Source organism: Numida meleagris, chromosome 6, assembly GCF_002078875.1.
Source record: "Numida meleagris isolate 19003 breed g44 Domestic line chromosome 6, NumMel1.0, whole genome shotgun sequence".
Taxonomy (NCBI): domain Eukaryota; kingdom Metazoa; phylum Chordata; class Aves; order Galliformes; family Numididae; genus Numida; species Numida meleagris.
Window position 1 is genome coordinate 15,410,805 of NC_034414.1, and position 21,249 is coordinate 15,432,053.

Below are 21,249 nucleotides of genomic sequence, written 5' to 3' on the forward strand. Positions count from 1 at the left end.
TTTTCTAGGATTCTTTCAACCTGCAGTTTTATCCTACCTTGTAAACTCCTCAGCTACATGTATTTCTTATCGGACAGAAATATATTTACTTGCTGGTTAGCAGGGTTTCAATTTATTTTCTGTGTTTTTCTGAAAGGACTGGAATCTGTGTTCTTTCCCTTTTAATTCTTTGGTATCCTGTTGCACAGTTACTTTGTGTAAAACAGTTAAAAGATTTTTCATGTTAGCTGAAGATAAATAAACCAGAGGCTTGGTTTTACTAATCTTTAATGTAAAATCCAGTTGGAGGCACAACAGCCACGTGATGACACCTTGCTCTCGAGAGTAAATCTGAGGGTTCTGTTTGAATGGCATTTATCTGGGATTTGTTCTTGAAGCATTTCCTATATGTCTTCTTCCAAACAGGACGTGGAAAAGAGAAGGCATGTCAGTAGCACTACATCATTTGCCTTTGAAAGGCAGTCTTTGGAGATCATGTTGTTTGTGGGCTTTCTGAAAGAGTTTTCGATGCGTAAAACAAACTGGATCAGAGAATCACTCTAAACTTCAGCTATGCTGTGTCTGGCAGGCAGTCATGCATCTCAGCATGTCTGCAGTGGCTCAGCTGACTGCAGGGGAGGCTTACTTAAGGGAGCTCTTTTTCAGTCACCACCTTGCTTCACAAAGGTTCAGTTATTATGGATAGGAATAGCAGGCAGGCCTGAGTATGGAGCAATAGTAAAGCACGTCACCTGGAAATCTTGCGTGTCTGCAATTGCTAAGAAATCAAATTATGAATCTTTAAGCAAAGAACAGTAGTGGGCAGAGACTGACTGCTACAAGTGGTTACAGAAATCTGTTGTCTCTGAGTGCGCTGTATGGGTAGGTACATATTTGCTTAAGATAAGTGATTTTACCAGCCAGTGTCCACTTGGTCTGCCCAAGCACTCTGCATCTCCTTCTAGCCTAAGTGGAGAATTGATGCTGTGAGACCACCTGTAACTTGCCCTGCCCATACACTTTATACCAGTATTTAGTTTAACATAAAAGACAGTTATTTGGGAAAATAGTTACAGTTAGCATCTGACAACCAAGTGTCTTTATCTTCTTTTAGATGAACATTTAGTAGACACATCTCTGTGTTACTACTGAATGGTTTTACAATGTTGCATCCTGTTGCAGCAAGATATTGGGGTGTACTTACTGAAATCCAATATCAACCCATTTCTATTGTGAGATCTCCTTTTCAGTTTGCATCTTCTTGGATGTCTTGGAGTCTCTGTTTTAGCTACCAGCCTTTTTACCTCTTTTAAAATGTTGTCCTCCTAAAGGCTGCTGGAATACAGGAAATAAATACCTCGTTAGATACTCTGATAGATATTCCTGTAACTGATACATGCAGGAGAGTGGCAAGATTGCATATTTATTTGACTTTGAGATACAGAGTGCCTAGCTGCTTTTCTTTCCCCATCACTTTGGATTCATTTGCTCTGACGTGTTTGTGTCTACAGCAGAGAAGGGCATGGGTACAAGTTTATGTCTGCATTAGAAATGGAAGAGAAGTAGAGAACATTTTGGCCTTATGCTGTCCTCAGCAACTAGTGTAGCCAGAGTGCAGGTATGGACTGAATGTAAGCTGATGGCAGAAGTGTCTCATTTGAGAAAGAGAGTGTCTCAGCCTCCAGAGTGAAATGGCCACTAGGTAAGAAATCTCAAACAAGGTACTGAATTGTAGGTGGTCTCTATCTTTGATACAGGCATACTAATGCCCATGTGCTGAACATACTAGCATATCTTATTTTTAAAATCATAACTTTTTCACAATATAGTCAGCAGTTTTCTTAAGCATTGTCTTTGTTTCCTTCTTATTGGAAAGAGTAAAACTCTTTTTTCAGCTAAAAATTGTATGAGAGTCTACTAAATCAATTGTGACAATTTTTTTTTTCCTTTTTTTGCAGAAATAAAGGAGGAAAACATGCCATCTTCTATCCAACACTGAAGGTAGGTGTGACTTTTTCAGGCCCAGGGCAGTAAGAGGAAAGAAGTATTTAGTTGACTTGGATTATTGAGACACTTTATAAAATACTGAACTGGGTTTAGACTTTCATGAAAGAAATTCACCCTGTTGTAGTTGTTATGATTCAAAGCTTCAGCTTCCTGTGCAAGATTATTTTTTTTCTGTCTAAGGCATAATGGGGTTCAGGGGATGTTTGAAGCTTTGCCACGTCTAGAGATAAGAGACACCAGGGCAAACCAGTGCTCTGAGAGGAGCTGTTTGAGCACACGATTCATGTGCTAGCAGATGCTGGATTGTCAGAGAAGAGACTGACAAAATTTGCCCTCTGATCACCTTGGCTAGAAACTGTAGGAAGTTTTTGCCTTCCTCTGTAATGGGGTCCTCTTTCTCACCGTTGCCCTGCATCACCCTGTTGTCTTAGTTCTTTTTTCTCTGGAACATGTTTTAGAGTTTGGAAAACTTTGACCTTACTGAAGTCCTTTGGCTGGACATACAGTTTCTGACCATAGAGTAGTCTGCAGTGTACCAGAATACATGATAAAGGGTTACTTGCCTTAAGTCCTCATATTTAGAGAGAACAGAAACATTCAATATGGTTATACTATTGTGAATTTTTCCAAAGCTCCATTTTTCTGAATGGGAATATTGTCTTATGCTCTGTTAGTACAACTGTATTTCCCTTCATTAATCTAATATAGGTGGAAGTGCTAGCACATATGGGATATGAATTGTCATGTCTAACTATGTTCTTGCTGGTATCTGTCTTAAAATTTCACTGCAAATCTATCAGAGAAAAGACAGATTGTGCTGCATGTTGTCGCATTACATTCTCTCTGCTCTTGTGGAAGGATTTCACCCTTCTAGAGTCAGACCTAGCCTGAATGAGAACGTTCAGTCTTGTAGGTTTCTTTCTTTACACCTTCTCTTATTAATAACAGATAATCAGCTGTGGTGTATGGGGAACTGACAGAAACAGATTGTCTTTCAAATTTCAACAAGATTGTAATGAAATATTTAGAGACTGTATGCTGAGGCGAATCAAAGAGTTGTTCACATCGTGGTCATTGCAACATTGAATTTTGGTTTATTTCCCCCCTCACAAATGTGCTTGTTCCCCTTTTTCATGTTGCATTCACTGGTAGGTTGAGGTGCTCAAAACTGGCTTGTTTGTGGTTAGCAAAAAGCAGGCAGGCATGAAGTTCAGGCCTGGTGGATGTATTAATGATGCCTCGACATTTTGTTCTGTTTCCTATGGAAATGAGTTTTAAAAACATCCCTGTGGTGTGAGCTGTTCAAACAGTGCTCGACTTCAAAGTAAGAAAACCTGAAAGTAAAAGACTCAAAAAAAAAAGAAATCGTTTTTATTGTCTGAACTGAGAGAAGTACAGAACACAAACTGTAACATTACTTCCCTTGTAAACCAGTGGCTAACCTAAATCTAAATCAATGGCAGTAGCATAGATAAGGATACTTTTTAAAATTCATCTCCCAGAATCTCTTAAAAATAGAATTCTGAGAAGAAAAATTATGACTCTGTCCTGGGAGAAGGCAAGGGTAGGTACAAGATCTTGATGGTTGTTCTAATTGTCTTCTGTGATAAAGTTTTATTTTACCCTTGGGAAATTTCTGGGACGAGTTAGAATTTCTGTACGTTGGGAAATGATAGCTTAAATTAGAACAGTCCTTTGCATAGTTCATAAATCAGATTTATTTCTGTGGCATTTTGTCTGTTTAGCTGGTTATCGTGCATTAAGTCATTGAATTAACCGGTGTAATGAACTGTCTCTTACTGAATGAGTGCTTGCTAGCCAGGGAAGATTTGAAATACAGACTTTGGGTTTTTCGGAAGTTCAAGGATGGTTATTTTTAAAGTCTGTTAATGGCAGGAAGAGATGGCAGCATGGAGTGTCTGATGCCTCTGACTAAAAGCTAATTGCTTTATGTGTCTTTGTCTTAGTCCATCCAGTTGCGCTTAGAGCTTGCAAAAGAATTGGGCGCTGGTATATCCATCTGGGAACTGGGACAAGGCCTGGATTATTTTTATGACCTGCTTTAAAGTGAGAGATGATGTGGGAAAGACTTTTGCTTCACTGAGACTCCACCTTCAATTAATTTGAGTATCCTGGAGAGGTGATTTTAAAGACATTTTTTGTAATTTATTTCATATCTGTGTTAAACTTGCATTTTTTTCCCAATAAAGAACTTCTTCTTGATTTGCCACGTAGATGTGATTGTTGGTTTCTGATAAAGTTCAGAGAAAAAAAATTGAAAGCTTCTGAATTCACAGCACTTAGGAACAGGCGGACCTACACAACTGCGATGACACTAGAACTGAAGATATTTTCTTAATTTTCTTCTACAAGAAATGAAATGGACAAGCTGATACCATCTGATCAGGGTATAAGGTGGAGAATCCTCAAACAATTGCTGCTAATCATTTAAGTGAACAAATAAATTAATCAGATTATGTCCGGCAAATTTAACATCTGCTGGACTCTCTGCAACCTGCTGTCTCCTATTGAGGTAAGTCAACATAAAATGGAAGGTGTGGGTGGGAAGGGGAGCAATTAGATACCTTACTCTCCGGCTGGTAAAGGACTGAAAACTGACAAGCTATGCTGTTAGCTCTGTTTGTTTTCTTCATCTTACTAAATTCCTTGAGTAGTTCAAAATCACAGAAATTCTGATTCGTGACTTGTTTCTAAATCATTTTTGCAAACAGGAGATGATGCCCTGTGATTTCTCCCTTCTACTTAGCCTGCTTAGTGTCTCAGTTTACAGTACTTAGCACCAGTGCACGATGCATTAGTGATTAGTTGGTGGGAACTGTAGTAGTGTTTAGCACAAAAGGCTACAGTGGAAATGAAAAGTATGCATGTAACGATGGATTATGCTGATAGCCCCAAGAGAACACCAGAGCAGTTCTGACAACGCCTTTATTTAAGTAGGTGCTGTGAATGTGGTTGGCATCTTTCTGAATAATGCTGTCATTATCTAACTGTACACGTTGGTGCTTTTGCCTCCATAAAACAGATTTTTTTATTAACTCAAAAGCTATTATCTAGCTTAAAAACAACCCCGCCCCCCCCCCATATTGTCCCTGCTTTTTAGTTTGTAAGTTTGTTGTTTGTAGAGGTACACAGGCTTCAAGGCAGTTTGTTGTAAGGAAGTAAGGGGAGGTGGTGGGAATTTGATGAGGGTGTTGTTTGTCCCCAGCAGAGATGCAGGCAATGGCTCTGTACTCCCACTGGCGTTCTTCTTGCCACTTATAGTTGTCATAAAGATAACTGCACTCCTTCTCTTTGCATCCACCCTTTCCAGTAATTAATCTCAGTGGGGGATTTATCTGCCCCTGCTAGTTTCAGCGGAATAAATCCCACTGTAATCCACCATTGATTAAAGAACTATTGATCTTCACCTCTCTGATTCAGTTCTGGCATCTCTCAACTTCTCACATTGCAGTATCCAGCAGCGTTTACTAATCAGGCTTCTTTCTTTCATACCATTAGTACTGAGATAATTTGCTACGTGAATCCTCATGTTCAATTAACTTGAGCTTTCTGGTTCGTTCAAAAGCAATTTAAAAGTCACTTCTGGCAATGGTATCTGCACAAGAATTAAGTTCTATTATGCTATTTTTCTACTTTCAGTGGCATTACTGAACCAGAATGTCTCAGAAAAAGATGATCAGTTGCAAATGGAAGAGATTGGGATCTGAAATGGCATGCATTGCCAGCTACTAGCTGGTAGGTAGTGGTTTCAAAAGTGAAGGGTTTGGGGAAGAAGAAAATATTTCATTTTAATTGCTTGTCTCCTCTCTAGAAAGGATATATGTAATTTGTCACAATTTTTTCTTAATTTTTTTTCTATCTCATGATGATTTTCTCTGAAATTCAAGTGTTCTGTTTGAGTACAGCTGTGTTAGGAAGAACTGTCATTTCCATCCTTAGAGATAGAATGAATGCATCTGTGTGTCAGAAAGATCAAACTAACCCTGCTGTATCATGAAAAATAACTACCGGAGGAGAAGTACATTGTGAGTTTGAGCAATTCGTGGTATATAGGTGCTTGAGGCCAAGGATTTTGCCTTTTGTCTCTAAAGGCAAAACACATTTGTTGCTTTAAAAACAATAGTTAAAAGGAAACAAAGTAAGCATAATTCTTTAGCGTGAAGTTCTCAGAAAATAAAGTGAGTACCAGACGGCGTTTGATTGAACTCCAGAATGAATGAAGACTTGCTTCTAATGGATTTATCTTGTGATCGCTTCGTTTCTCTATGTGTGGCAGTGTCAACTTGTGTTTTGTTAGATACCAGAGAATGCAAAAAAGCTGTGTGCCACCAGTGACCCATGGTGAAAGCAGGTTTCTCTTGAAATTCACACCTCACTGCTTGTGTGAGAAGATGACACGAGAGAGATGCTGGTACAAAGGTGGGTTCTGTAGGGCATCTGTTCTTGTGTCTTTCCTTCTGACAAGGGGAGCAAGCTGAGCAAAGGGCAGAAATGGGTGGGAGTGCTGTGGTGGCACTGCTGTAAGAACCATGGAACTGGACAATTGACTTTCATTTCCACGCTTCAAAAAGAACAGAAAACACTGCTTTGTGGTATACCGAGACATTTTTCAGTAAAGTGGGGGAAAAAGTTTACATCTGTTCTTCCTTAGAAGCAAATACTCTTTAAATGAAGTACTTGCAGGGCCAAAGATACAGGACTTAATGAATTGAGGTAGAATGGGGAGAAATATCTAGTGTTCCTGTTAAAGCAAAAATCATGTAGCAAGTAGTAAAACGGAAATGTGTTTATTTCAACAGAATATTCTATCGTTCAGTTTCCTAAAGTACTGGTAAGAAGACAAAAAACCTGTGCTCTGTCACCTGATTCTGTTGTAGGAACAAATTTCCATATGTTACAGCAAGATCTCAGGTGCCATGAATGATATCACTTACCTAGCTGATGCCAAGCAGAACTTTCTTACATCTGGCCCTAATTTCATTTTCCCATGTTTTACTTTTTGGGGTTAGAACAGAAAAGAATCATAGAATTCCCTGGGTTGAAAAGGACCATAATGATCATCGCGTTTCAAGCCCCTGCTGTGTGCAGCGTCGCCAAGCACTAGACCAGGCTGCCCAGAGCCACATCCAGCCTGGCCTTGATTGCCTCCAGGGATAGGGCATCCACAGCCTCCTTGGGCAACCTGTTCCAGTGCATGACCACCTTCTGAGTGAAAAACTTCCTCCTAACATCTAACCTAAACCTCCCCTGTCTCAATTTAAAACCATTCCCCCTTGTCCTATTGCTGTCCGCCCACGTAAACAGTCATTCCCCATCCTGTTTATGCACTCCCTTCAAGTACTGGAAGGCCGCAATGAGGTCTCCCCAGAGCCGGCTTTTCTCCAAGCTAAACAAGCCCAGTTCCCTCAACCTTTCTTCATAGGAGAGGTGCTCCAGCCCTCTGATCATCTTGGTGGCCTCCTCTGAACTCGTTCCAAGAGCTCCACGACCTTCTTGTGCTGGGGGCCCCAGGCCTGGATGCAGTACTCCAGATGGGGCCTCACAAGAGCTGAGCAGAGGAGGACAATCACCTCCCTCTCCCTGCTGGCCACAAGCAAGCCAGAAGCAAGCCTTGCTAGCCTGCAAGCCACAATAGAATTTGATGAACACTGTTTATTCAAAAAGTTGCTAAAATAAATAAGGTTACTTATCATGTGTTAGCATTTGAGATTAACAGCTGAAAATGTGCCTTTACATGTATTGCTTTGGAACGAGAACATTATTACAAATTGTAATTAAAAAAAAAAGTGGATGAATGGAGTCCAAGAGTCAGAATTGAAATCAGTATGTCATGTTACATTCTCCACATCAACTGCTGAAAGCAGAGCAAAGGGCCACTTGGGAGTTGCTTTCACGGGGCACAAAGGTTATCACATTTTGATCAATCCACTGTGTGGAGTTTAAAGAAGGTAAGATTTAGTAATTGCCTGGTGTGGGAAGGCAAAGCATAAAATAAACTAAAAGCTGCCCCTCTGTGTACAGCTGGGGCAGAGTGGGAGCAGAACTGCATCATATGCCCACATGCTGCTTTGCAGGTGCTTAACGAAGCTCATGTGAAAGTACGCAGTGTACAGAGCAGCATATTGATTTTCTAGAAACTTTCCAGCTCTCCTAATTTCATTCACCTGAAGCGACTAATTGCAACAGGTGTGATGTGGTGGCAGGAAGGTACAGACTTTCCAGTAGCAGACTATGTGCTTTGTGATTCAGGAGTCAGTCAGTGACTTGGTATCAGCCGAGGAGGATGGTTGTATTTTTCTGCACATGCAGCCACAGTAGATCGGAGCTATCTAATGTTCCAGTTCTCTCATCTTTTGTTGTGATGGTCTTGCTGTATGCAGAATTGCAGCAGGATTGCTTGAGTGATACACCTCGCCTTCCTCGGAGGTCAGGGAACACAGAGTAGAAGTCAGAAGATTTTGACGTTCACCAGTTTACTCCACTACGTCAAGCCAATACGTCACAGTTACCTCTGCTTCTCATCCTGCTCAAAAAGGTAAGACTGAGTATATTGTTTTCCCTTATTTCACGCATTTGGATGTATTATAGAACCTCAAAAAAAAAAAAATCCCAAATCCTAATGACTAATCCTAATGACTAATTTTGCTAATCATTAGTTTCCTTTCCTATTCTTCCTTAGAACCTGCATTTAGGAATGGCCTAGGTAGGCATTTCAGTGAGGTCTCCTCCAGTGTGCCAGAGCCTTTGGTGTGTGCTCTTTGTCTGCAGTTATGGAGAATGGGTCTGTGACTGAAAACAGCAAATGTGCAGTCTCGGCCCAACTAAAGAAATTCCTTAGGATTATGTCTATTTTCACCCAATCTCTAATAAATATTAGAGAAGAAAATCCTCTGATTTTACACTTGTAACCATGAGTAGATGAAGACCCAGCAGCAGCAATACCTATATTCTTGTGCTGTAGGAGTTAGGGGGAAGGTGCCTGGGAGCATTGTGCAGTTGCAGTGAGGGAGGAAGGAGAGAAGTTCTGCTGTTTTGTTTGCCAAACTGGCTCCCTTGTCCCTGCAGTTACACTGTGATACTGTGGTAGGGTGGCAAAGCTCAGCTTTCCTCAGAGCAGCTACTTCTGTTCTGATTTTCCTCTTGCACATATTTGCCATCTCAGTTGCTGAGACAGAAGCTTTCTGTGTGAAACAAACAGTTGTGTTGTTTTAACTCCGCTATTTCATGTCCTTCTGTGAAAAGACTCTGTGCTAATAATCAATCATTATTTTGTTGTTTTCTTTAAAACAACTGATACATTTGGCTACCTGAAAGTCCAAGTCCCTTTGTTCTGCACTTGAGCTGCAGCTGGTAACGTACCAGGTAGAGGTGTTTGGAGTAATTGATGGGGGCTATTAGGAGGGAGGGGACAGACTCTTGAGCAGGGTCTGTCGTGATAAGAGTAAATGGTTTTAAAATAAAGGAGGGGAGATTTAGACTGGATATAAGAAAAAAGTTTTTTACAATAAGGGAGGTGAGGCACTGGCACAGGTTGCCCAGAGAGGTGGTGGAAGCCCCGTCCCTGGAGACATTCAGGGTCAGGCTGGATGGGGCTCCGAGCACCTGATCTAGTGTAGGTGTTCCTGTTCATTGCAGGGGAGTTGGATTAGATGACCTCTAAAGGTTCCTTCCAACTCAAATGATTCTGCGACTCACTCAAGTTCCACAACTGCAAATAGTGGCATGCACCCCTCTTTGCAAATATGTTGTCTCATGCGTTGCAACTGTAGATGCAGCTTAACCAGGCAGGTTGTTTTTTGGAGTCTGGGTAGCTTGCCGCTATCATTTTGAATTAACATTAGAAAGTGTGTTATTCACTGATGCCTTTAGAATTATAGCACTAAATGATTGTCTGCTGTATCAGGTCTTTGCATGCTGCTTATGTTTTTTAACCCAGAACTTTCTATTAAAATTAAATTGCTTTTGCCGTTAGCTTGGAATTGTTTTAGATGGACTTTCTGTAGCAAGCAGTTTGCCAGGATTTTAAATTCCATCTAATTCCTTCTTTCTTCATTCATATCAACCCTGAAATTGCAGTTGACATAAGAATGCATTTGTGCAGAGGAGGCTGGCTGAGCTCATGTCTTGAAAGCCCACTTTAGACGTTTATTGACTATCTTAAAGCACTAAGGGCTAAATCATGCCTGTAGGTATTTGTTTTAGCACTTGGGATTACCGACTGATAAAAGAGGGAACGTGCAGTAAGCTTCAAGAGTTTTGGTTTTTACGTGACAAGATTTATCTGTTGTTTTGATAAGAGATAAAATTATATAAATAAAGTGACAGGGAAAATATTAATCTTCCCCAGGAGAGTGAGGACTTGCCTGTTTGCTCTGAAGCAGAGTGCTCAAATATTTGGCTTGAGCAAGGTCCAGGTTTCACATCTGACTTCATCTCCTCCAGTCAGCAGTTGCTGTTGAGCTTATCTGCATCTCTTAAGGTGGTGGACAGGGCAGCAAAAGGCAACAGAGCTCTCATGGCAGTTTGAGGCAAATGGGAGAGAGGGAATGGAGAGAAGCCACTGCCTTCAGAAGAGATGCTTACTCCTTTTGTCACTCCTGTAGGAGCAGCAAAGAACTATGCTTTGCAAAACAAAAGCCGAACCTCTGCATTCTCAAGGTCTTCCCTGTGCCTTGTCTTTCTTGGAGCCAAGGAATATGAAATATTTTGGCAGAATCAAAGCTGCATACTTGGCCAGTGTATTTGTAAAAACTAAGGGTACTCTTCTGATGGCTTCACCCAGTGCTTTTTGGCAGAGAATAAAGTTATTGAGTCAATTTTGTGGATCACAACATGAATATTGTAAATACTCATCTCCTTCTGAGATATGCATATTGGTGTATAAATTGAATTTCAAGCATGTGCAGTATTAAACTCATTTATCAAGTAGATGAGAAGCCACCTTCCTGTCTTTCCCTTTCTCTCCCTCTCTCTGGCAAGGAATTCAGGAGCTTTGGGTTGCTGGGTATAATAACTGCATTGAAAACACAGGTAGGGTTCCCAGAGCAGAAAAGAGGCAGGAGATGCACAATATGCTGGAAGAGGACAGTGTTCCAAAGAGAGCACAGCTTTCAACAGGACTGGCAGACAAAGGATGGAGGGGAAACAAATGAAAAATAACTTTTTCACTGTCACGTAGTAAGTCTGTCACAAAGTCATACAGGGCCAAGGTTCCTATCCCTCTATCCCATCACCTTCTGCTTGGCCCCTACTGCAAAGTCATCAAAAACCAGAGCAAAGCAGGGTCCCTTCCTCATGGACACTGTTCTACAGTCAGCAACTTTGAGAAGAGCCTCACGATCTGTTGACAGCAAATTGTGGTGTGTGTGTGTGCATGAATGCACAGAGGGCAAGTTGAGCATGCTGCTATTCCTCCCCTCTGTGCCACAGATTAAGGAAGAGTAGCTCTGAAAAGAGCTTTACTTGTCGATATAGAGACGAGTAAATCTAAAAAGGACAAATGAAATAGTGATTTGCACAAGCAGGTGGAGGAATTAACTGCTGCAGTAAGTCAGAAAGCTGAAGACAGGAGCTGGATCTTTCAAAGGCCTGGATATTTCCTAGCCATAATGTCACTGTTACACACTTTAGAAGGAGGGTAATGGAGTTCTGTCCTCATGCCATTAGAGAGACTGCTTTTCCTGTGAGGCATCGTCTCTCCAGCCCGGTATTTGAACACTTTTTCCAGTGCCCTGGTCATTGCCTGAATTTTACTCAGATAAAAAAGTGAGAAGGTTCTGCTCTTGATTTCTTTTGCATGGCTGACCTTGTGCTGTTAACCTCCCTTAAGAATGAGCTCCAGAGGACATACTTCTGTCTTTGAAAGTCACTGTGTGGTTGGTGTGTATGAGGTGTCCGAGCCAAACAGCTGCTCATCTTCCTGTTCCAAGCCATTTTATTTGTAGGTGAAGGCATAGATTTTCCTGGTCTTCAGGCATTGTTGCTGTTCAGGCACTGTCACTACTTACAGACTCCACATCCTATTTTTCCACTGACTTGTGTGTCTGGAGCCCATTTGTTTTCTTGGATTTTTATTGTTGTTTATAATTAAAACAGATTTTTAGCAGTGCAGCTGCAGCCTAATTGCCATTCTTTTAATGAATCTCAAATGAAAACACAGTCCAACTCTATCTCCTGCAGTTGTGTTGAAACAGTGAGAATGGGAGGAATCAAAATTTCCTTCCTGCACCAAATACAAAGTGTTGTTTAGAAGGGCAGAGCAGCAAGTGGTTCTGTGTGATGAAAAGGAGGGTATTTCTCAGCACACAGCTACACGGTGCAGTTGTATAGCTCAGCTAGTTTTTAATGATGCTGCTGCTTTTGTGATAATATCCTTTTCTTTCCCTTTTTAAGGCATTTCCACTGGCAGCATCAAGTCGCTCATTGGGAGCCATTCTGAAATGTAACACTATGATGTGATGGAAAGCACAGTAATAATAACAGGGTATCAAAAATCCTAGGCTGCAGCAAGTGAGGACGAGCCCAAGTGCAGCAGCCGTGAGCACAGAAAGAAAGGAAAGAAGCTGCTTACCTTGGGAAGACCTCAAGTAGGCAGGGAACTCCAGCAAAATAGCCATGTCTCTACTGCCAACCCTTAAATGAGGTCTGGGAAGGGGTGGATCCTGGCTCCACCCCATCTGGTCACTCAGCTGCATTGCTTACACCTGAGCTCCCCTGGGTTGGCCCTGCCTTGCCACCAGGTGCTCCATCACTGGTTCAGGCTGTGACTTAGCATTTCCGCTGCATGGAATTAAACAGTTGCATTTGAAAGAATTTACTTCTAATTTCAGAACAAAGCCAAACTACTAAAAGCTTTGCTTTGTGTGAAGCATTTGACAGTGTAGGTGTCAGGCACTTAAATTTGGGTGGTTTTGTCATGATAGCAGGGAGATGTCACCCACAATGACTGCAAGCATGAGCAAAGCAGGGCAACAGTGTGACTCACTGAACATGGAAGCGTTTTTGAGGTTTTGATGGGACTGGAAAAGCTGCGCTGGAAGTGGGAGGCACCTGTAAAGCCCTCAGGTTCCCTAAGGGCATCTCTCCATCCCGCGCTGTTCTTTCACTGTAAAACTTCACTGGCAGACTGCAAAACTCCCAGTGTTCAGCTGCGAGGCAGCGTTTTGTGAGCTCCAATGTGCATTGCCCTGAGGGAGGATGTCTGGTTCAGTTTTGAAGTTATTTGTGCCGTGTCCTTTTCCATTGCTATTGAAAATGTGCCTCAGAAGTTATTTAGGAAAGCGAAGACGAGGCTAATTATTAGCAGAAAATTAAACAACTCTACACTGTGGTAGGTTAGAGTACACCTTAAAAAGTACGTCCTGTTTGCAGTCCCTGTCGTGGGTTGTGTACCATCTACGTGTGGTCTGTCTGCAAATGCAGCTGTTGGTCTGAGGACCAGTAATGCTTTGGAAAAGAAATCCCTTTCATTTCCAGGAGTATTTGGAGCAGAGGCTGGTACATGTACATTCATAATAATGGTTGCTCTCCGCTTTATTTGAGCTATCCTAGCTCATTTCTGCCAATGTTAAACTTTAAGAAGGATAAGGAAGGAAATTAAATCATGATAAGTCTGCCAAGCTTCGTATTAGGGTGCATAGAATTTATGGCAAAGGCAAATTTGGCTTACCTATCAGGAGGTTATAAAGAATGTATTTAGAAGGAAGCTGAAATGCTTATTTTTATTTAATGTCTCATAGATTGTCCTGCACATTATCAGAATTATTACTTCCCGTGCTTCTGTAAGTAACATGTTATTTTCTTTCAAACTGTCGTGTACCTTAAGTCCATTAAAATGATTCCATTGTTTGGGTTTGTTGTTTTCCACATAAAGCAGTATTTGTTAACACCTACGGCGAGTACTCCTAAAGGCTTCTTATTATAAAACAGAAATCCAAGTATGAAGTAAAGCATAAACCAGCTAAGCTAGTGCACATACAAAGGACTGATAGGATTACTGGAAGATCGTGTCATTACCAAATCTGCAGTTGTTTAAAGGACTGGCCTTTCAGTCTTAGAAAAGAATCAGAATATTGTTTTGGTTTCACACTAGTTGCTTCTCAGAGCTTTCATTTCCCTGTAGTCTGCATGGCCTTACACGTTGCTGGCGGAAGGGCAAAGATTGCTGAGTTCTGGGTAAATGAGGAAACCTCATTCCTCTGGGCTCTTGTGAATGGCCGTGCCCTGCAGTCATCTGGGACACCTTGGGAAATTTAAATCTGAGGTATTGACATTCTTGTGTGTGGGAACCTTGACAAAGTGCACCGCGGGAGTGGATTGTCGAACGGAGTTTTGCATATATAGGAGTTACTACATGAGTTGTAGGTGTGTAAATGATACCAAATGCTGTGATTGTAATCCCTCGTTAATAAAGGGATTGACTTGCAGTACAAAATGTCTTACATCGGACGTCTGCATGCTGTATTATCCCCGCCAAGGGTTTTGAAGCCGTGTGTGTTTTCTGACTCTGAGTGCCTCCTCATTTTAATGCCATACCTGCAGAACTTCTTCCTTGGAAGTGGTAACTGTGTTCCTCCAACGACTCAGCACTAAATGCAGTATTTTGGACTTGATTGATACCTAGGTTTGGGTGCATACGCAGACTCCAAGCTCCTCTTTCTTTCATTTTCGGCGATATCCACATTTTGCCCCTGTGGGCATATTGCCCGTCTGACCGCTGTTTGCTATCTGAAACTGTCCTGAGTCTGGGAAGAGACATTCAGGTTTATGTTTCTATTTGTGGAGAAGGTGCTGTGGCAGCCTGCAGGGAAGGGTGCTGCAGATCTCTGCCGATCTTCTGCCAAAGGCCACTGAGGTTTGGGCACCCACGTGGCTTCTCCCTGACCTCTGCACAGAATTGCTCCCAGGCAGGACTCGGATTGCTACTGCCTGTTCTGTTGGCATCGCCTGTCTTACTGCTGGCTCTGGTGGGATGACTTAACGGGACAAAAAGTGAAAATAGCGGAGAGCTTTCCTCTTGCCTCCTCTTTTCCCCTAGTTTTGCCAGATGTGAAGCGATCCGCTTGAAATACAAGAGGAAAATAATCTCGGGCAGAAAATTATTTTTCAGAAAATCTCATACTCGTTACATATTCAATTTAAGTATTTTAGTTAGCCTAATTTTTAAGCAAAATCTATCTTGACAATTTATTTAACTGTACAACAGAAAGTAGCAGATGTCAAACATCGGCTATACTGCTGCTCCCTCCAACTGCATGCAAAAGTTCTTCAGTTTTTCCCGTTACCTGTAGTGTTTCCCATTGGCGTCGTCAGAGTGGTTTGAATCCTTCCGTGAACCTCTTTCTTGTTGCTGTGCTGGCATTTCAAGGCAGGAGAAAAGTGAGCTCTTGTCCTTGGAGGTAAGGCAGTGAACCCAGTGTCTAGACAAGATGGGGAGAACGCTGCTGCTGGGACACGCCGGCTGCTTTAAAGCAAATGGATTTATAGCATAGTTCTCCCGCTAGTGTGGGGACGTCCACCTTTATCTAATACCACCCCTTCTATATTTTTTGTTGGTTGGAAAATGTTTATTTCCTGTGCACTGTTTAGGATTTCTCAGTCATATAAAAGTACTTAAGATTAAGACCTTAATATTTAATAAGCTTTCTATTGTTGAAGAGCGAGCAAGCCTGCCAATGTGAGATTGGGCTGGCAGCTCAGTGGATTAATGGAAACAGAGTTGGATTTAAAAGCCCTGAATGATAATCTTTAAATATGCTTAGGCATTGTGGTTGTGCAATTTCCCTGGGGAATCATCACATTCTCTGCTTCAGAAATTGTATTGAAGACATAAATGAAACTGCAGCACAACCTTTCCTGCCGACAAATCTGCTTTCATTCCTGGAGCTTAAATTCCGTGTTTATGTGTCTGTATATGCAGAATGTCATTCCTTCAGGCTCTTCATTTATTATATTGTTTCCACTGGAACAATTTAACCCAAACTGGGGGGAAAAAAAAAAAAAAAGAGTTGTTCTTACTTGAACCAAGATGTTGTTTAAGCTTTCACACAAGCAAATGTTGCTATGTGGAAATACTGGAATAAAAATTATGCTGAGACGAGTGCAGTGTGCTATCAGTAGAGCAGCCAGAGGAAATTTGAAAAAGGCTGCCTCACATTGCTGCCTTTTTTTTTTAACTCCTGTCTGGGAAATTCAGTGGTGCTTCTGGTTCATATAACACATTTCAATATTAATTCATTCTCTGATAGAGATCTGAGTAGTCCCACTTGAAATGAGAGTGTAGACACAACATGATTTATTTGGGGATGTCTTCAGAGAAATTGAAAGTCTTGAGAACACATTCATTGTAGGAGATTACTTTTTCTTATTTATACAAGAACTTGCCAGTCTGAAAGGTATCTGGACTTAGAGTTGCTTTACTTGTGTACACATTTCTGGGGATTATCTCAATTTCAATTTAATTTGCCACTTCACTTCATGCTATAAAACTTTCAGGGAATATCTGATTTTCAGTGAGCGGTCACTAGGTGAAAATGAAAACGAAATAAGCTTGCATCATTGGAGCTGCATTGTCCTGAATTTCTGTTTGTGCTTAACAAGAGCTGCTGGTGTAAATAAGGCACTGCGGCACTCAGCTACTAGGTGCTAGATCTGCTTGTGTGACTGAACACCCTGACATTTTGTGTAATTGCACTGATGTTGAGAAACCTTCTAACTTGCAGGACACTGTGCTCCATGTGAGCGTGAGAGCCAGTGACGTGTCAGCTGTCATGCGCTGAGTTCTTTTAAATGTCATGGATCTCAGTAGTTTTCAGTAATGTTTAAACTATGTATAAATTTACCCCCGCTTCTCCGTAGATGGATCTCCTGTGAGGCTGGAAGTACTGAAGGCTGGAGGAGATAAGAGAAATCAGTTTCTGTACTCCTTGTAACTGTTTTCATCATCCAGGGTCTTTCGTTAGCTCTGTGAACCTGAAGCATCAGGGAGGAGAGCTGATGGAATCGCAGTCAGAGCCCTGGAAGAGGGCAGGCGAGCAGCTGTAATGGAATGACAGCAGGATCACAGAAAAAAGGTGAGCAAAACAGCACCGAACGCTTATATGCATACTTTTGACCTTGTATACTCAGCATGGGATTGGTGACTGCTTCCCCTTCTCTGGTGACAGTATCAGCTGCGGTGCCTCTGCTAGGAAGTAACCTGTACGGCTGCCTTAGGTGGCAAGACTGTACCCAGGGATCAGCTGATTGCCCCTGGCTGCAGCATCAGTGCAGCATCGCAGCTTTTCTCACATAGATCTGACTCGTGGCATCTACAGACAAGGATCCATCACCTGCAAGTTCACACAAAACTCAAAATTTCTCCGTCTGACAAACCACAGGGATTAATTAGGTGGGATGGTTTGTAGAGAGACCTTACTGTATGCGTACTGTGACTGTGATTCTGTTCTGGGAGCATCTTTTTGGGAAGACAGTGCTTGTTGTGAAAGGGCTTACCGTGTATTTCATGGGATGCTGCTTTGTTGTGCCAGATGGTAAGGAAAAACACTGCTCAGGACCCTACGATTGCATGCCCAGCTCTTCTGAATGTTTCCAAACTCCACCCATATTTTGTATCTGTGGTTTTTGTGTGAGCTTTTTTTTTTTTTTTTTTTATCTGTCATTTTTAGTTTCCTTTTTCTTCCTCACCTTCCTTGGTGCAATCATCTGGATAAATTAGTCCTGTGTCATCCTTTAAAACAAAGATTTCTTGCATTGGAATATTCTGATTCTGAGAAGAACATACATGCATATATTTCTTGAATGCACATTAACTCTTGATTCTATCAGAAACTAGCATGGGTGATCCACAGTCAGCTTTTAACTATGCTTTTTTTTCCATGTGATAATTCTTTTAAACATGTGAGGACTTATTTCAAAGAACGTTTTGATAGTGAAGAACGTACTGTATCACATTAGCCATCTGTGGTGCACAGTTAGACGTTATTAGGTGATTAATACGGAAGAACTTGAATGCACAGACTTCACAGGACAGAAATTTAAAACTTCAATATTTATTAGCACCAAATATCAAGCAAGCTTCATGACAACAAGTTGTACTTCCAAGCTGGTAAGTTCTTTAGTTTAGGGAAAGCAAGTGGGTGATTGTATGACACATAATTCAATTTATGTACTCATGTATTTGCATTTGTAAGTCCCGGTGCCTTCAGTTGCTCACAGGTCTGAGTTCACAATTTCTGTTTTTCCCCAAAATGTAGGACTATTTTCAATTACAAGGTTTAGGGGCATCTCTGTTCTTGAAAGGCCAAGGAGCACAACTCAGTTGCTCGCCAGAACAAAGTACCTCCGACTTCTGGAGGGAAATATTCCTGTTTCTATTTCTAACGTACTGTCAAGTTCCTGCAGCTGAGCTCGTAGCGTGAAGAATTTCCCCAGCAGCCCTTCCTCGCTGGTAGCCCCATGCAGCCTCCCTGCTCACCTCGTACCAGCGTCACTTTCAGGTTAAGTTCCTACAGTTGCAAACCAGTGACCACTGGTGGCGAAGGAGGAGGGCTGCGCGGTGTCCTGAGGATTATAAAGAGACGTGGTGACTTGGACTGTCATAAGCAATCTGGTATAGGTACACAGAGGGAGAGGGGAGCTTCCAAAAAAGAGCTAGAACCAGCTCCATGCTGCAGCGCTCTTTTCCTCAAGAACTTGCAAATGCTTTGTCTTGATTGAGTCTGTAAATAACAATAACTTCCTTGGTGGGAGGGAAGAGTTCAGGTCCTTCAGAAATGAAAGCACAATGGAAATTGCTGTGTGGGATATTGGTGTAGGGTTTTTGTTTGTTTGGCGGATTTCTTTTGGTAGAAGTTACCTGGGACAGTTAGTTTGCAACAAGGAAAAACATGGGGATGACTGCTCTGCGTGGGTGAGCTTTTCAAAACAGCAAAGGGAATGTTTCTGGGCTGAGGCTGATCTCAGTATCTTGGGTGCTATCAGAATTGTCTAATTCTGTCCATAGAGAACTCTGAGGGGAAGGCCTTTGAGGAAAAGGGAGGTGAGGTGCATCTAAATAGAATTCCACAAACCAGTTCCCAAAATCCCTTTATTTCTGTCATAATTTGTATTATCTTCAGGATGAGTTCTTTACACCTAAATCTTTTCGCACTGTCAGTATGGAAAAATAAATACATAGGCAATACACATTAATAATTGCTTTTTATGCTGTACCTTGTACAAAACTTACTTTGTTTTGCACAGATATATACAACTATGTATTTTCTTTTGTTGTTTGTATTTTAAACCGCATCCTGTAATAGTCCTGTGGAAACGTAGTGGGAGGTTTATACTACATAAAGGATCCCATGTTTTCAAATTATTCCTTTAACCACTGGTACAGGGAAGTCTGTGTTAAGCACCTCTGTCATAACAAAATGTTCTGCCCAAACAACTTCTGCAGAAATGGTTTCAGTGGATTGGACATCTCTTCGCTAAAGAAACATTCACCGTGAGGCAACCGTCAAGAACCCCATGTAGCTCTCACTTGCCCTCCTGCAGTGAATGCTTTCTGGTTGTTTGAGGGAATGTAAACCGAGGGTTTCCTCCAGGTCAACAAAAATCACCATTTCTAGTGAACAGAATAACATACCTTTTTCTATAAGGACATAGCTTTATTTAAAAAAAGAAAAAAAGCAAGGTAAAATGAGTTACGTAGACACTGTTGGAGAACAACCTTTCAAACTGCAGTTGCTGGGTAAGTTACTAATGAGAGATTCTTTGTCTTCTTTAACGTACCAGAAAGTAAGAAACATACAGGGCTCTGTATTTTGTACTTTTGATGTCTCAAGCCAAAAGTTGGGATGAAGTTTTTATAGGCTGCCCTTAAGTCTCTTTGAAAGTGTTCTCTGTACTTTCTTGTTTTATTTGCTACCTTTAGCAAGTTTTCTTTTGTAGCCGCCGTGCCATGCGGACAGAAAGTACTTCAAGCTACACAGTGAGTATCATCAGCTCAACCTGACATTCCTGGGTTGTGCTAAGTATGCCTGAGAGAAATAAGCGGGATGTCAGCTGAAATGCTGGGCTTGTTGCTGATTGAAACACCTGTCTGTGCTGATGTGTAGTTCAGGAAGCAAAGACAACTGAGCTAGGATAGCTGCTGGGGAAGAGACACTGGACTTTGAATTTTGAAACAATGGGATCCTGAAAATCGATAGTAAGCTACATTTCCCAGGTCCGAGCCTTACTGGGGAAACAAATTAGGCTGTAAAGGTGATAGAGCTGCTCTTTGCCCACAGATTTCCATAATATTCATTAATTTATACTTCAGCGTTTCTGAAGTATAAAACCAATGGTGACTACATGAAACTGAAAGGCAACATGTTTAAAAGATCTGACTCTTTTGTTGTTGTTTTTTAACGTATGTAGCAAGATGAAATGGGGAAATTCATTGTTACAATATAAGACTGAAGTGGAAATCTTCTCCCAGTTCAGAAAAGGGCTATAGATGTGGTCAGTGAGACCATCTAGCGGTGCACTTAACAGGATGAAGGAAGACCAAGGAATACAAGCCTGCCGCTGACCTGAGGGTGGAAGAAATGTCCACCAACATTGTGAGGTTTCCTGCAACAGTCTCTGAGCTTTCTGGTTCTCCATTTTCACACCATGCCTATCTAGCCTTTCATTAGTCTGTCTGCATTGCTCAGAAGGCACCAGATTTAGAGGCAAGCTCACTTGTGAACGTGTCTGAAGGGTGCAATAAATCAGAAAAGCAGTGTGAGACAAGGTACTTGGCTAAGCAGAGCTCCTTTTGATCTGACACAGGAGATCAGGAGTAGGAGTCCCTAATGTTCCATTTTAACACTGCCTGGTGTTAACTTCCTCTGTCTTCCTATGTAATTTCTGAATATAAGCAACTACCTCAGAAAAAGAGAAGTTATTCACTTTCCAAATGATCAGTAACAGATGAGCTCTAAACATAAAGGTTGGTTTTGGGTGTACAGCTTTTTGTTACATTATTAAACCCGACCCCCCAATATTTTCTGAAGTGTTACTTGTATTGACTATCACATAATTTCAGGTTGCCCTTAAGAGGAAACAGAAAGGGGTATAAATTTACCTGGAAATGGGTAAGCTGCGTAAATAAATTAAAGAAAAAATCAATAACGAAGGATAGATCAAATCAAAGATAGGTAATGAGAAATGACAAAAAGAAGTATGCTGCTTTTTTTTTTTAATCAAGTACACTGTGCGTGTGCTGGCACA

At 41.4% G+C, this 21,249-nt stretch overlaps 1 protein-coding gene and 2 long non-coding RNA genes across 3 annotated transcripts in view; 2 read left to right on the forward strand and 1 right to left on the reverse strand.

The window, feature by feature from the left end:
- CHID1 (chitinase domain containing 1) overlaps nucleotides 1–4,220 on the forward strand; it is a 105,595-nt gene extending 101,375 nt beyond the window's left edge. The window contains exons 12-13 of the mRNA XM_021402761.1: nucleotides 1,938–1,980; nucleotides 3,954–4,220. Coding sequence (XP_021258436.1) covers nucleotides 1,938–1,980; nucleotides 3,954–4,052 — 142 coding nt within the window. The 3' untranslated portion in view covers nucleotides 4,053–4,220. The remainder of the gene's footprint in view (nucleotides 1–1,937; nucleotides 1,981–3,953) is intronic.
- LOC110401537 lies at nucleotides 4,531–21,200 on the forward strand. The gene is made up of 4 exons (XR_002440414.1): nucleotides 4,531–5,742; nucleotides 6,305–6,426; nucleotides 8,388–8,542; nucleotides 16,955–21,200. It is a non-coding gene; the product is annotated as an uncharacterized LOC110401537 (long non-coding RNA).
- On the reverse strand, nucleotides 8,000–16,948 carry LOC110401538. The gene is made up of 2 exons (XR_002440415.1): nucleotides 12,578–16,948; nucleotides 8,000–8,530 (listed from the first exon to the last, which is right to left on the reverse strand). It is a non-coding gene; the product is annotated as an uncharacterized LOC110401538 (long non-coding RNA).